At 42.0% G+C, this 15,191-nt stretch overlaps 1 protein-coding gene across 2 annotated transcripts in view; it reads left to right on the top strand.

The window, feature by feature from the left end:
- syt17 (synaptotagmin 17) overlaps positions 1–15,191 on the top strand; it is a 35,229-nt gene that overhangs the window by 14,233 nt on the left and 5,805 nt on the right. For both annotated transcript variants that reach the window (XM_087138614.1, XM_022239659.2), the window contains exon 2: positions 13,647–14,525. In XM_087138614.1, coding sequence (XP_086994740.1) covers positions 13,647–14,525 — 879 coding nt within the window. The remainder of the gene's footprint in view (positions 1–13,646; positions 14,526–15,191) is intronic.

The raw sequence follows: 15,191 nt of genomic DNA on the forward strand, positions 1-15,191 counted from the left end.
CGATTCGTCCGTGCAATATACGATAATGATCATGGCGAAGCCAAGAAGGAAAAGGTTTTTCACGTTTTTTTGGGGGGGGGTTAGGTCCTTGTCCGTCTTATCTGCCCCTATAAAAACAGTGGCGGGGAAACCTGTGGAAAGTGAAAACCAGCCTGTCGTTGCCTCTGCCTCCGCGTGAACGCTTGAAAACTCTGGAACTAGGATATGCCAAACTGGATCGATCTGTACCTTCTGTTTGCTTGTTCAACACGAGCAAATGGAGAATTAATTTCGGAACGTCTAAAGACAGAAAAAAAAATCACCGCCGAATTCTAGAGCAGATATTGGAACAGTGTGTATAGGCCTAGTGCCACAGAGTCGGCTGTATTAATAATTATGAAATGTGAAATTGTGATCATCGTTTGTCTAATGAGCCTGTTCGTTCTAGTTGGCACTTGATTACGTCTTTCAAACAGCTTACAGATGTCGTACAGAAGGTTTTTCCATTTCTCATAACTCATGTCACTGTAGATCTTGATATGAGATGTGTATTTCATAGACACTGTTAATTTATGGCTACAAATTGTGTAGCTTGAAACGTCATCCTTTGGAAGAAAATGACACAAACCCTGTAAATTTATTGAAAGCTAGGTTTATGCTTTACTGTAAAACTCCCTTTCAAAATCAACACATTTCGTTACTGCGAGGAAAAATGTCTCCGAGTTTGTCGTTGGGGTGAACTGAGGTAAAGGGGGCCGATCTTCGCCGGGGCTGATGTAAGCTCAACGTCTGAAATAGGCGCCGAACGTTCACCAAACACACAGTGTGCCGCCATATGTTGACCATAAATAACGGACTGTTTAGTATCTTTGCGTGGGCTTTAGAAATGAAGCTAATTTATGGAATGAATAAATGTAATGCGTTTTCCCAGATGCCATTTTTATGGAGCTGTTGAGCTATGTCATTTACCCGGCAAAGACTACGTCATCAGCCTGGGAGTTGCAACTTGAAGATGAAGACTTCATGTGAATGATGTGATTTTCCCAATCACACAGAAAAACAGATCTCGGTAGCACTTCTAGTGATTTTCATAACTATTAGTATGGGTGTACAGGGTACGATGCCCCCTCTCTAAAGTACAGAACTGGCGATATCTCAGTATTTTGTAATAATCCGTCCGAAGCAGCTCAGAAAGGCCTTTCACCTACGTGTGCCATAATTGTCAGCCAACATATGGCTACTATATCAAGTGCAATGAGCAGTAGCCACGCAACAACAGAGGGAGAGGAGATATGCATCGATCGCGTCAGGTGGTTCATGTTGACAACAATATGACGTAAATGAATTGGAAGTTGTGTGCGGCGCGAAATACTAGATGGCTTTTGTTTTATTTTACAGCGAAACCCAATAATCTTTAAACTTGCGTGATGCAAAACGAAGAGGCAACAGCAAATGACTTTTTTATTGCTTTATTTATTCAGGGGTGTAATTTATGGATGGATGCATTAGCTGCCTTTCTGTTTCCAATCAGAATAAACGTGGAGGTGCGCAGTTGACGCAATGGTTGCGTCAGATCCCCGCCAGCTCCTGAGTATTTGATATCATACCCAAGCTTCGGGCTTTAACGCTCGGAGTGCGTTTGCCATCAAGGAGGCCTGCTTCAGAAACTAAAGCTTGGCCATTTCTATGAAGCGGTAAAAATAAGGAACACCTTGCACCGTGTCATTTTAACATTGTACCAACCATTATTCGCTGCATTTCTGGTCCGTCTGCTATACTTGGGTCCACTGAGGTACGGTCCACAAAGCTCTGTATGTGGTTGACGAATTGCATGCAAGAAAATTAAGAAGCACACCTGGAAGGCATTATTTGGCAAAGTGTACCATTATTGCTCTTAAAAACAGGATCAGTACTCGGATACTTTCAAAACATCCGTCCGCCACGTGTCATAACAAAGTCGAAATATGGAAAGAGAAAATTACCCCTTGTATCGAAGTTAATCGCGGGAACGGAAACCCAAAAGTCAACATATCGGCATCAGTGGAATAATGTTTGTGCTTTCTTTCTTTTTTAAATATAATTCCAGCATATTGTCATCTGGAAGAAATAGTTCGTGGGCGAAGTGCGGAAGGGTCGTTGACCTTGAAAGTGCTGGTTCACTTGCATCAGGTTGTTGTTTTGAGCGCCTAAGACTCAGGGCAGATCTCTAGGCAGATTCCCCAAACAGTCGCATTTTCTGCAATTTCAATGCAGTATTGGAAACGTTGACTCTTGATGGGCGTTGTCGAGTACTACGAATTTCCGGCATCAATAGCAGAGGTTTAGTAAGGGTGGGTATGGATATTGGAAGTATTTAAGACTTGTCTTAACGAATCAGAGCCACAGCGGGTGTAACTAAATCCCATTTTAGGGGGGAGTCGGCTCAACTTTATCTTTAAAGAACGTGGAGTTCTTTTTGATTTCAGTTCCCATGCATTTAACAATTTTCACATCAAAACTGGTTGTTGAATGTATATTAGCTTGGTAGAAAAGAGTGCATTTCCAAGATTTCTGACAAAGGCATTGTTGTTTGCATGGTGGTCTTGCCATTGCGGCAAAAATATTAACTATTTGTTTCATATTGCCTTCAAAATTAATATGAGTCAGCCTCATCGCTACGCTAAACTTGCTTTAAAAAGCACAGTTTGGAAAAAAAATTGGTGTACAACGGACGTACGACAGTCACTCCTTAACCGCTGCGCACTATGATAATCATTGTGCGCAACTGCAGAACTGACATACGCATATCTTTTGCCTTATTAGTCGATTTAACACGACGCCTGAATAGAAATAATCTCCGTCATCTGATGGATGGATGGATCGTTTGATCACGTGCCATTGGGTTGTAATAGTCCCAGTGCAGCGCAAGGCCACGGCGCAAAACTGGTAGTTGGTGAATTGGAGCAAACTGATTTAACGACCACAGAAAAAGGTTTCATATTTGAAAAAATGAGAATTTTTTTTGGGGGGGGGGGAACTTTGGCACAACGGTTTGTGCGTGTTGTAGTTCGGGAGCACATGCCACAGTCAAACACATGAGGGGGTGATAAATCAACCTGAAGCGAATGTAACATAAAGACCAGCAAAACTTATTTGATTAGATGAATGCGTGCCCCTGCAAATTCGCTCTGCGGCAGAGTTCTGCTGCGATTAAACTCCACGCCATAAAATTCATGACTCCTGACATTTATGAATGGCTCAATCCTTATGCAATCGACAAGCTAATGGTTTCAGATGATACCTCGGTGATTCAAAAAGGTCACGACTATTTTACTCTTTAGCGTTTGTGAAATCAACGTCATCGTGGAGCCGGCTTGAGCGAGGTTCCCCTGGAGAACAATAATGGCAGTCGGCTGGATACAAAATCTGAGCCGAATCATGCGGCCTCCTAAAATTCTGGTGAATGTAAATATTGCAGTAAAATTTGGTGGCAGTTCTGCGTTGAAAAGGACATAATGAGGAACGTTGAGTGACAATTTAAGGAGGAAGGTTTTATTTGATGCATGTTTGAGCTTTTGGAAAATCAGTTCAAGATTTGGAAGAATCTTGACTATTAAGGAGGAACTGTACGCCCTACCGCCTCAGATTTTCTCGAGCCATTTTATGGCAAGGCAAAGACAGTTCGAGGAATCGGATGGCCAATAAGAGGTCAGGTAAAACCGGTTAAATGGATGGAAAGACAAGAGTCACGTCTATCCGCATCCGAGGCCTGGAACAATGCACCGTTTGTTGATTCCAGAACTAACCCCTCAAACACGCCTTTAAAGTGCAACTTGATGGAGAATCGGTGCAAATCCATGGTCAGCAGGGACTCGTGTGCTATCTGTAGCGGAAAACTGAGCCAGCCTTGAGCGTGATTCACGGTATAACGTGTTAAGGCATTTCAATGGCGATTGCCATGCAGATGACGTCGTATTCAAACTGTCAAAAAAACAAACCTTAACATAAAAACCGGAGAAATTACCCTTAAATGCTACCGATTTATGCTGGGGTCTCTTTCTTTTCCCCCTAGAAGACATTCAGGAGGGTTTGAGTCGCGGCCGCAAATTAACTCCGACTGAGAAAATGTCTTCAGTGCACTGGGTTAACGTGTCAATGTATTAAATCACATCTGGGGCGAGTAGAGGCGAATCTTGCGCGTGCGCGCGCGCGAAATCCAAACCACTCGGTAGAGTTACAATAATTTGACTAGCAGAGTCGCGTGCAGGTTACGTTACTCGGGTTTGCATTCACTGTGTGGACAGGTTTCTCCTCTGAGATCCACTGTCGGACGAAAACAACAGCTTGCCCCGGTCCCTTTTCTGGCTGTGCTAGGGCGACTAGCTAATGCTTGTCCGAGCTTTGGAAAAAAAATGAAACTGTTCGTTAGTCCATGGGGGATTAAAACGTTATTACATTTCTTTCCCGAGGACATGAAGGAGAAAAAAATAAATAAATCCACCGAGTTGTCCTGTGATGGGCCCTCCGGAAAATCCGCCCATTAGTTATGATGCAGAAATGGCACGGAACACTTTAGGGAATTATACCTATTCCCAACACATGTGACAGTATATCCCTGCGATTAAGAAATTAGATTATATATATTTTTTTCACTCTTAAAAATGGTGTTACATCATAACAATGCACCAGAAATCGCCAGTGTTTAAATATTTGGAAAGGCACAATAAGTGTGGCTGTCATCGTTCGATAAAAGTGAGTCGGGGCTTATTAAACATCGGGGCTTTATTATGAAAACGATCTGGCAATTTTGCAAATTAGCCGGCAGTCAGGAAATGCGTGCAGTACGAAGTAATTGGCACACAAATTCAGTTCAGGTCAGTTCACTTTATTTTCCACCTATGCATGTCAGAGTAGTGCATAAATTGAGACATTTGAATGGAACAATAAATTAACAATAAGTGGAGGAGGTCTCCAAAAAGCTGAGCTTGTAAACCGGAGACCTCCTTAGAATTGTGTACTTACACATTGTTGAAAATTACGTTTACATAATATTATATACTGGCGAAAGAAGTACAGAGTATTTAAGTTGATAAATTAATGCTACACACAAAGAGACATAGGGCAAACCCGACAACGAGAGACTAACAAGTCCAATCAAAAATGATTACAATTAGAGTAAAGAAATGAAAATAGTATAAATCACTCTTGTCTGCATTTATCCACAAGCCAGACTCTAAGTTGTTTCTTGAAGACAGACAAATTTTTAATTGATTTAAGGTTGTTAAAAGAATTCCAAAATGTAGGACCATGATAAGATATACAATTAAAATATTTAGAAAGGCGTACATAAGGAATATGAAAATCGTTAACAGAACTGGTATGATACATGTGTATCTGAGTGTTTAAGATAAATGTATTTTGGAATGACTTAGGTAATTCCTTTGCTACAAAATTGATGCATAAAAGAGCCGAGCTGGAGTTAATAAATTTCAGAAACCTTTAGGAGTACTGTAGTTGTAAAATAGTGAATCAGAGGGACTATGAAAATGAACACTATTGATAATTCTGAGGTCCTTCTTTTTTAAGACAGGATTCTGTTCAATGCATAACCAGGAGCTTTGCCCCAAGCAAGAGTACGGTATGAGTGTTACAAGTAGTACACGAGCATTATAGAAATCATAAAATGGAAAGAAGTGCTACAATTTGTTAATAATTCCTATGTTTCTAGAAATCAATTTGCATATATAGTTAATGTAATTACTCCAGTAAAGTTTGTCATCAATAACTATACCAATAAACTTGATACAATCATTGCGTTTCAATGGCACGTTGTCATACAGAATATCACCTTGATTGTTAATCTTTGAACCACTAAATAACGTAATATAGGTTTTGTTAATATTTATGGATAATTAATCGGCTCTAGCCCAGTTGAAGATATGCGAAAGTTCTGAATTCACAATGTCAAAGAATATGTCCACATTACTATGAGAATAACATAAATTTGAATCATCTGCAAACATGATAAGGGAAAATTTAGAAGATGACTTAAGGAAGTCATTAATAGAATAGAAGCGGACCCAATAGGGAACCTTGAGGTACACCGCAAGATGAGTACTTATAGGAATTTACACCATCTATAAAAACATATTGTTGACTACTAGAAAGATAACCCCTGAACTCCTAAGCAATACCTCGGATACCGTAATAGGAAAGTTTTGACAAAAGAATGGAACGATCTATGGTATCAAATTCAAGTTTGAACGTGTTGCAGTTGATAAAACTTTGTGCCGTATACTCGTTCACATTGGTTGTGGCTGGAGCATGAATTTCAGTCTGGCATCCATTTTCCAACAATACGGTCTGCTCTTTTGACATCACAGTCGTGTGGCTACTTAAACTATGGCTAGCCGTCGGTACAAACGTAAAAGAATAATTCAAAAAGTGCTTAAAAAGTCCCACGCAGCTACCAGAACACTATAAGATTATAATAAACGTACGACCACATCTTAAATGAAAACAACCCTATTTAAATTAATTGGACAAAATGTCCATTTTGAACGAATAAAATCGAAAACAAACCGAAAAAGGTGCTATTTATGCAAACTTTGGCCGCCCATACAAGTTGTAGGCAAAATGAAAGTGGTCTAGTTCGTACCATCTGAGTACAGTCCATTTTCAAAGTTTTGGTGCTGAGTTGACATTGAAATGTTTTATAATATCTGTTGCGTCGTCACGCGGTATTGAGTTATACACCCTTCCAGAACCTACATACCTTCCAGAACCACGAGGAGTGCAAAACAAGCAAAAGCTAAAAAGTCCTAAATGTGGACTCGGGTCAATTCCTGACTCTATAAGCCGGATTCCATGAGATTGATTAGAACGTGAAGATTACGAAAGAGCACAGAAAAAAAACGGAGCTACAAGAAATTGAGGGATCATTGTCCTGAAAGGACTGTAGACAAATGAATTTCAGCTAGTGAATAAATAGATAAAGGGTAGATCAAGAACTAGGGCTTAATATTTCTGGAGCAGACTTGTTTTTTCGGGTGGGGCATTTTTAATTTTTCGTGTAACTTTTTACAGCCTTTCTGAGGGTTGAGCTTACAATTGGGACTTGTAATGAGCTTTTGGATGGAAGGGAAATGAAAAAGACCCAAAATATCACATAGGCCTATTCTCATTTGTTTTCCTAAAAAAGTTGTTGTTTCTTTTAGGAGGAGAGGGGCATGGCCCCCATTGTCCTCAGAATCCCCACTTAAGCTGTTTGCGCATCCCTCGTGCTTGTCGTCATTAAGCTTTAGTCACAGTTTGCAGTCGCTCCAGCATGGAGCATCCCCATGACGTGTACATCAAATTGGAGATGATGGTCGTGCTCTGACACGTGACTTGCAAAAGAGAGACGTATAAAACGCATTTAAGGGCCGTTCAGCAACAAATTGCGAAGCATGAGTACCAGCGATGACTCCAAACCCGCACCAGAAGTCTACCTTATAAAACAAGTTCAAACTTATATATAACGGTTTGCCCGTACCCAACGTATATTAATAAGCACTGTATGCTCAGTGCTTGTCCGAGATGGGTACGGGCAAACCGTTATATATAATTAACATCTCCCCAACGCAAAAATACATCTTGAAAAAGTTCAAACTTCTTGTGATTTTTGCGGTTAAAAAAGGTTAGCTAGTTCGCGTTATCTATTAGGCGCGTTTGGGCGTCAGTGAACCAACGTCATATCACCTATAACGATGCGGATCCGCGTGAAACAAACAAGCCCCAAGATGAAGACAGGCCAGTCTGTGCCATAGGTGCTCACCGTGGACGAGTCGTCTTGGTAGCCCGCCTAGCCTCTCAGTCAATAGCGCTTTGTGACAGTGCCACTTAAGTTAGTACAGTATAGTCCGTCTTGGAGATAATCACTTCCGTGGAAGGGAAAAATGCACACTAATTTAGAGTAAATTGGGCGGGATAAGCATTTATTGAAGTGTGATTCTCATGAAAATTTCAATTTTATGTACGTAGGTCAGCTATTTGTTATTATTAAATATTATTAGGTATGGTTTTATTAGCAGAGTAAAAAGTCTAAATATTGACAAACCTCAATTCACTTTTATGGGGCAAGTCTTACCGTATTTAATTTTGAAAAGAAGCGTCAACATTAGCCGTTAACCTAACAAAGATGTTGAAGTTGTAACACCATTCCATGATATTTTACCTAATTTGTTGTCGCTGAGTTACATTTTTAATATGTAAAGAAATATGTAATTTTAATTCAGTCTTTTAAATGAATCTTATTTTCAATATTTAATTTTCAATTTAAGGGTTTTTGTTTCTCTTTTTTCGTTTTTTTTTATGCTAATGAAGATCTCCATATTCGTGTGCGAAGCCCGCTTCTATTTTCATCCGATAATGTTCACTAATCCATCTGCCGATAACAAGCCACACATCTCAAAGACAATTTGCCGGATGACACTCGAAGGTAGACGCTGGATATCAGAGCTGCAAATCCCGCCCAGGGCTATGATCCAGCTCCAAAAATAATAAATAAATAAATAAATTAATAAAATAACTGGTCTACCACTGAATTCGATAAACATCCCCGGGCGATGAGGGCGGTGTTCACTTAATAAATTAAGCCGCATTGGCTTCAGCTTTCGACGCGAACCTCAGTTTACTGCGCGGGCACACTCCTAGCTCCCCCCCCCACCAACACCCTAGCGTCATCCAGTGTCATTTCTCTTCCAAAATATTGGCGGAGCTAGAAAATCTATACTTCATTAGTACGGCTGAGGGGAAGCGGCTGATTTCACCCCCGCGCGGCAAGCAAAGACTCGCCGCCAACCACTTCCAGCCGCTCGGCTCACCGCTGCAAAATTTTCGGTTGCGGAAAAGAAAACGCAAAGGTATTAACAGTTGTTTAGTCACCGAAGAGGAAATCAAGGTACACATAGTAGCCAATAGTTGCAAGCAAACTTCGTATAACGAGAAGTGAAGAGTGTCCCTATTATTTTTATTAGCCTCATTTTAATGAGACGAGAGGCCTTTCTGTGTAAATTAATGGCCCGTGCAATTCTTGAGACAACACTGTTATTCCTAAAACACGACCATACCTACAACTGCATTCTTGAAAACCTTCAGGATATTTCTATCGATGCATATCTCTACTTGAGAAGATGGTCTTGAATCCGGAGTTATTCTTTTTCTTCCTCACATCTCTGCTAAAAGGCTTTATTGATCCGTCCTAGTGTTAAAAAAAGATGTAAAATAACTGCTGCCCCTTTAAAACTCATTCCAAGTTCGTCTCTCAGTTACTGGAACGCTTTCAGTTGGCATTTCTGGATCAAAATCAATTTGTTTCATCTCCTTGGGCATATTTGACCTCTTGTATCCAGAGTGAAAAGCACGGAAATTACCGCGAGAAACATATTAAACTGTGGACCTGTGATTCGTCCGGTTTGTTTTCCTCGATATTACTAGTCTGATTTAAAGGAGCAAGGTACAGCAGCCAAACTCGCCCGCCGCCCGTTCGATCCGTCTGAATATGCAAGGAAGCAAATGCGATCAGCCGTTGTGAGGGCACGTCTTACGTCATGTGTTTCTATGGCAACAGATAGCCTGCGCAGAGGGGACAGTCACCGGTCTTTGAATTGAGGAATTGATCAGTAGTAATAAATGGGAAGGCAGAATTTAGTCCAAGTTTTTCTAACGCGTGACGGATATTACCGTGTGCCTGTATGACACAAGCAATGGTGTATGATTTCAGGAATTGGCTGGTGGCGATTCCTGCGACCAAATGAGCGAAGATGCGTCCAGTGATCCCTTGCATCACACTATATATGAGCAAGCAAGCTGGCAGGATTGGGGTGTTTTTTTTTTTTTTTCGTTTGGCCGTTAAATTTCTTGTGACGTCACAGGAGGTAGTCTTTGGCAGACCAAGGTTTCTCCCTCAGCGGTACATTAGGCATGAGACAAGGCTAAAATTTGCTGCCGCACTCGTTTAAATTGGAAAAAAAGTGTCGAAAGTGATTCAAAATCTTGCATTTGCAGAAGCGGTTTTATACCAAGATGTATATGTTTCCTATTGGCGGCTATTCCACATATTCAAGAAGCACCACGCCTGTAACAAAATATATGTTGCTTACGAGAACGAACATGACGATGGATTATTTATTCTTTTCCCCTCTGAAATTCCAAATCCAGCCTTTACTTTCACCCGTAGTTAATTTCACCTGTCAATCAGAGACGTATTAAAGACAGGCGCAGTTATGCCGAGATGGTTCGCAATTGCATCCGATTTTAAGCAAGGACATACCTTAATGGCCCTTTTTTGTTGTGAGGCATATCAAAATCATTAATCAAGACTCTTACTCACTCAACCCAGATACGTCCGGGCATACGTCACTGTGACGTAGTTTGCATGGCGACAAAGGCCACATATGGAACGCAGAGTATCTGATATATACCACCTTGGAAGCCAGCGCATACACCGCGGGGCCTTGTGCTTACTAAAAATATCGCCGAACTACAGCATAGCGTTCGTTTCTGCAAGAGCACTCCGGTGCATTGGCATTTGAAAGAAAATCAGCGTTTCCAGTGAATTCACCTTTTGAAAAAAAGGAAGACTGTTTAAAAGGCACGCCAGCCAAAAATACAAATGATGGCGGCAGGAATTGTGAAAACATCGTCCATACACTCTAGAATGTTTTTTCTTCTTCTCAGCATAAGGGCATTTTATAAATGGGGAGTATTTGAACTGTCTGCATCGCTCTACGAGTGTCAGACACGATGCTTTGAAGTTTAATTATTCCAGTGTAGTTATCATTTATAGTAATCAGTCTGCTTCTGAAAGCAAAACATCAAACCGGTATACACCATTGCACTGCATGAACGCAAAGTGGACAGTAATTGGAAGGCGATTACCTCAATTGTTGCTGACTCCAGGTGATGTTTTAGCAGACAAGTTTGCAATCGCAGCTCAACTTGTCTGCTAAAACAATCGAAAGTAGATTGCAGATTCTTCCATTAATGTTTTGTTTTTCTATTCAGAGTTTAATTATAATGCAGATCAGTGGATGTCAATGCCTTGGTTATTTTTGGAACCCGACCACAGTCTTGTGCCTTAGTGCAAAATGTAATTTATGTAATTTAATTTAATTTAATTTAATTTAATTCTTCTTTATCCTGGGTAATCCATTCAGTGAGCCAGCTCACTGATCTCCCATGGATCCCAGCTTACGCACCCAAAAAATATAAAGAATATCAAAATTACAAAGCAAAAAAAATTCAACAAGGATTTAAAAAAGCAAAATAGATAAGAACTCGTTGTACAAATTAAACTAGGAAAAATTGCACAGAAATGCACATAAACACAAAATGTCACTGAGGGCAATGTACCTCAACACGACTGTGCAATACAATACATCATAAAATATACAGAAAACTAAGTTACCTTAGCTTTTGAACAAAAAGATGGACTCTTGCTGAACGTGAAGATTTCATATGTTGTGGCAAGTTATTCCATGTCGACATGGTTGGTCTTCGGAACAGAGGAAAAATTGAGTTTAGCAGTAATAGTCATTGGCAGTTAAACTGGTCACTGTGTTGGCTACTGTGCTCCCATAAGAAATTGAATTAACGCACATGAAAAATAACTATACTCTGACACTTGGTAATACTCCTTTTCAGCCAACAACTTTGTGAAGAAATACTTAAGTTTTATCCAAATTCTTCCTGATTTCTAAACTTTGCCTGAATCTCTCAAGTTCCAAATCACTTTTGAAATTTAGGATCCGAAAAATATGGCCAGTGGTGTAAATTTGCGTTTGGGGACTGGGGGGATGGGAGATCACAAATAAAAAAAATCGCCTGGCCCTGGAAATTTCAAAAGTGGGGGAGGGGGATTTCTGGACACCACATGACACAAGGGGGCGCTGTTCATTTTAGAGATGTACATCTTATGTATTGCAACCGTAGCATTACATCAGCACGGTGTAAGATTTGAACTTTGCATGGTGGAAGTAGTGCATATGGTAAGGATTTTCGGATGCACCATGGGATCTCTGCCCGAGGCTCGTCTACCCGAAACCAAGTTTCCCACCTCACCATGCACAGAATTCAGCACCTCCATGCTCCAGTGACCACACAGCCTGTCATCCACGTCTAGCATCCCGCTGCACGCTCCATCGCATCTGGCTTCCTTCATAAAAGGACGGCCAGAGCATTTGGGTCGAAACATCAAGCTGACATTTACCAGTTCTCTTCAGGACCTCGCCTCTTCTTGAAGAGATCCCACAGTTTACCCGCAAATCTTCTTTTTCTTTCATTACGGTGTATTTGAAACTTTTTCTCTCTTCAGTGCTGTCGAAAATATTTTGATTGTCTCTAAGATCGAAAAATGCTCCGAAATTCTTTCCTTTTTTTCTCACCACAAAAGAGTGGGGGTGAGTCAGTACATGTAGCCCCTCCCTGGTAAAACAAAGGAAGGAGAGGGGCGGATATAATGCACCCATTCCTGGGATTTATGCCCTAAATGTGGCCCTCCGCTCCCCCCGCAAGGCCCCGGTTCAGAACCAAGCCGCTCGTCAGCATAGCGTAAACAGCAGCCGATGGCAAATCATGGCCTCAACCTGTTAGCATTTTGTCGTCAGTTGTCAAACTGAGATTGAGAGAACCAGTGGACCAGATCAAATCTAATAGAAGTCGCTTGGTTGCCTCCGTGCAATCTCTTCCCCCTTCTAGTGTCGTTCATGAAGCGCTTGTCTGACAGGTTACGTCTCTTATTGAAGCCACGCGTGTCTGCGAGCTAGGGCAGTCTCCAACGTTTTCACATGCCTGACGTATAAAAAGGTTGTAAACAAACTGCCATTTTTTTTTCATATTATTATTATCCAGCATACGCCAAGTCATGTTTTTACCCTATGCAGAATAAAATTCAACATCCTCTTCCGTTAATGAAAATATGCAGTAGGCTTCAGGTTTGCACTTACAACAAAGTTCATTTAGAAAGTAGTTTTATGATTGATTAGAAAGCCATTGTTTTTTAAAATGCGGGTTTGGCACATGCGCACGGAGCTATGATACGTTGTGGATTGTAGACGAAGTAGAAATTTCCACCCAGAAGACCGATCCGTTAAGCCCATCTGATCCAGACTCGACAGTGTTCTGTCGGAATCATTACGGCCGTGATTTATGTCCAACATGCGTAAACTGAAGTCCGACATAATGACTGCACGTGCATTTTGACGCCCAGCTGTGGAGCAAGCAAAGTAGCATTGGATCACGTGTTACAGGGCTCAAGGGATTGCAGCTGGTACTCGGAATTGGTTCCTATACCACGGCAAGTAACCATTGAAAAAAAAGTGAAGAGCAATACTGATGGTCTGCCGTAGTTGGCTACCGGGGGCAGAACATGTCAGCGCCGTGTTGATTTAATGGCAAATTTTCCCCTAGAATGCGTGGATATGTCAGTCTTTATCTATGAGCCACCGACAAAGGAAGAGAATCGCATTAAATTAGGACACAGAAATACCTTCAGATGCCAGCTTATTTTAGAACTTTAAATATTAACCGATGCACAAAATTGACATGTCAACTTCTCAGGCTGATTATTTGGTATTTCCTGTCAAGATTCGATGACAGATTATAACCAATTTCGTTAACCGGCATACTTTATCTTGGCTCTCTTTTAGATCCGAGCTGGGGGCTTTTGGTGGAAGCTTTCTTCAGTTTGTTGTCACTGTCGTTGTTGTCCTTGTTGTGACACCTGCCAGCGTCGCTCCTCGTCCATAGAAGATCTGGACGACACCTTCGACGACAATCTTCCAATATGCAGTGACCACAGCTCCGCAGGCTCGCATCACTCCCGCCTTCCGTCAACTGGTTCCCGTCGGTCATCCTGCAATGAATCCCGCGATTCCCGCCGCAGCTCCACGCCGGTGTCCGAGTACCGGCGCGGCAGCACGCCGGTGCCGGTCATCGACATGAAACCCATAGAGTTCTGGCCGCCGAGCACGAATCAAGAGACCGTGCAGCCCAAGCCACTGACGCGCCGCTACACCAACGACTTCGGCTCGTTCAGCGACACCGATCTCAAGATCGAGCCTAAACTCTACGAGGTGTCCGAACAGGAAGAGGACCTGACGGACGAGGAGAAGGTTGCGCGCTACAAACTCGGTAAGATCCACTACGGGTTGCGATATGACGTAGCCGACGAACAGCTCGTCGTTAGAATTATCAAAGCCAGGGACCTGCCACCTCCTGTGCTCTACGACGAGACCAGACAAGACTTGGCACATTCTAACCCCTACGTCAAGATCTGTCTCTTGCCAGACCAAAAAGACTCAAAGCAAACCACTGTCAAACGCAAGACGCAGAACCCCGACTTTGAGGAGCATTTTCGGTTCAATATCTCCTACCAAGAAGCACAGAGGAGGCTGCTACTCCTGTCCATTCAAGATTTTGATAAGTTTTCACGCCACTGTGTAATCGGGCAACACATCACTTCGCTAGCTGGTCTTCACCTTATCAAAGGTGGTCATTACTGGAAGCCACTCCAACCGCCAAATCAGGTAAGTTCGTCAAGACATTTTCTCTGCTCGTTTGGGCCGTTGAGTTTTTGCCGGAACAACCACGCACAACCGTTAACAGCATTTAAACACCATAAGAAATATTTAAGTAGCGTCAACGCATTTTTATGTGGGGAGTCTACACGAAGACAGATCGTCATCTCTTGGTCGAAACATTGAATATCCGTAATAACTTTTTCTCTGAATACATCTTGACCGCAGTGCAAGGATTTTATCTGCCTTGAGCAGAAACACCCCCTCATCGGTTGAAAGGAGCCATGTTAGCTCTTTTCTACCAGCGACGCAACTGTAACGCATGCATTTCATCGTAGTTTTTAAACCAGCGAAGTGCACTTCTGTCCGAAGGAGCCGCTGTTGCTGGAAAAATTGCGCCCTCTCTTGGTCTAGCTCGTGGCTCATAAAGTCCTCGAAAATTGCGTACATCGTGTAGATCGGTGGTAAATAGCCGCACACATTTTCGACAAACCTCTTCGATCATATCCTCTTAGGTTTCAACCGTGTTCCACGCGACTTTTTACATGTATACGGCTACCGGTACGCCATAGCCACAGACCAACCGATTAGGACGTGGCCAGAAATAAAGAAGAAGTGCATAGGTGAAGTAGCGCGTGTTGTTATCCCCGCCACCAGATCACGTGCTGACCTGTC

The sequence above is a fragment of the Acanthaster planci genome, linkage group LG07 (assembly GCF_054643075.1).
Source record: "Acanthaster planci isolate LZ-2023a linkage group LG07, COTS_SCS, whole genome shotgun sequence".
NCBI classification, from domain to species: Eukaryota; Metazoa; Echinodermata; class Asteroidea; order Valvatida; family Acanthasteridae; genus Acanthaster; species Acanthaster planci.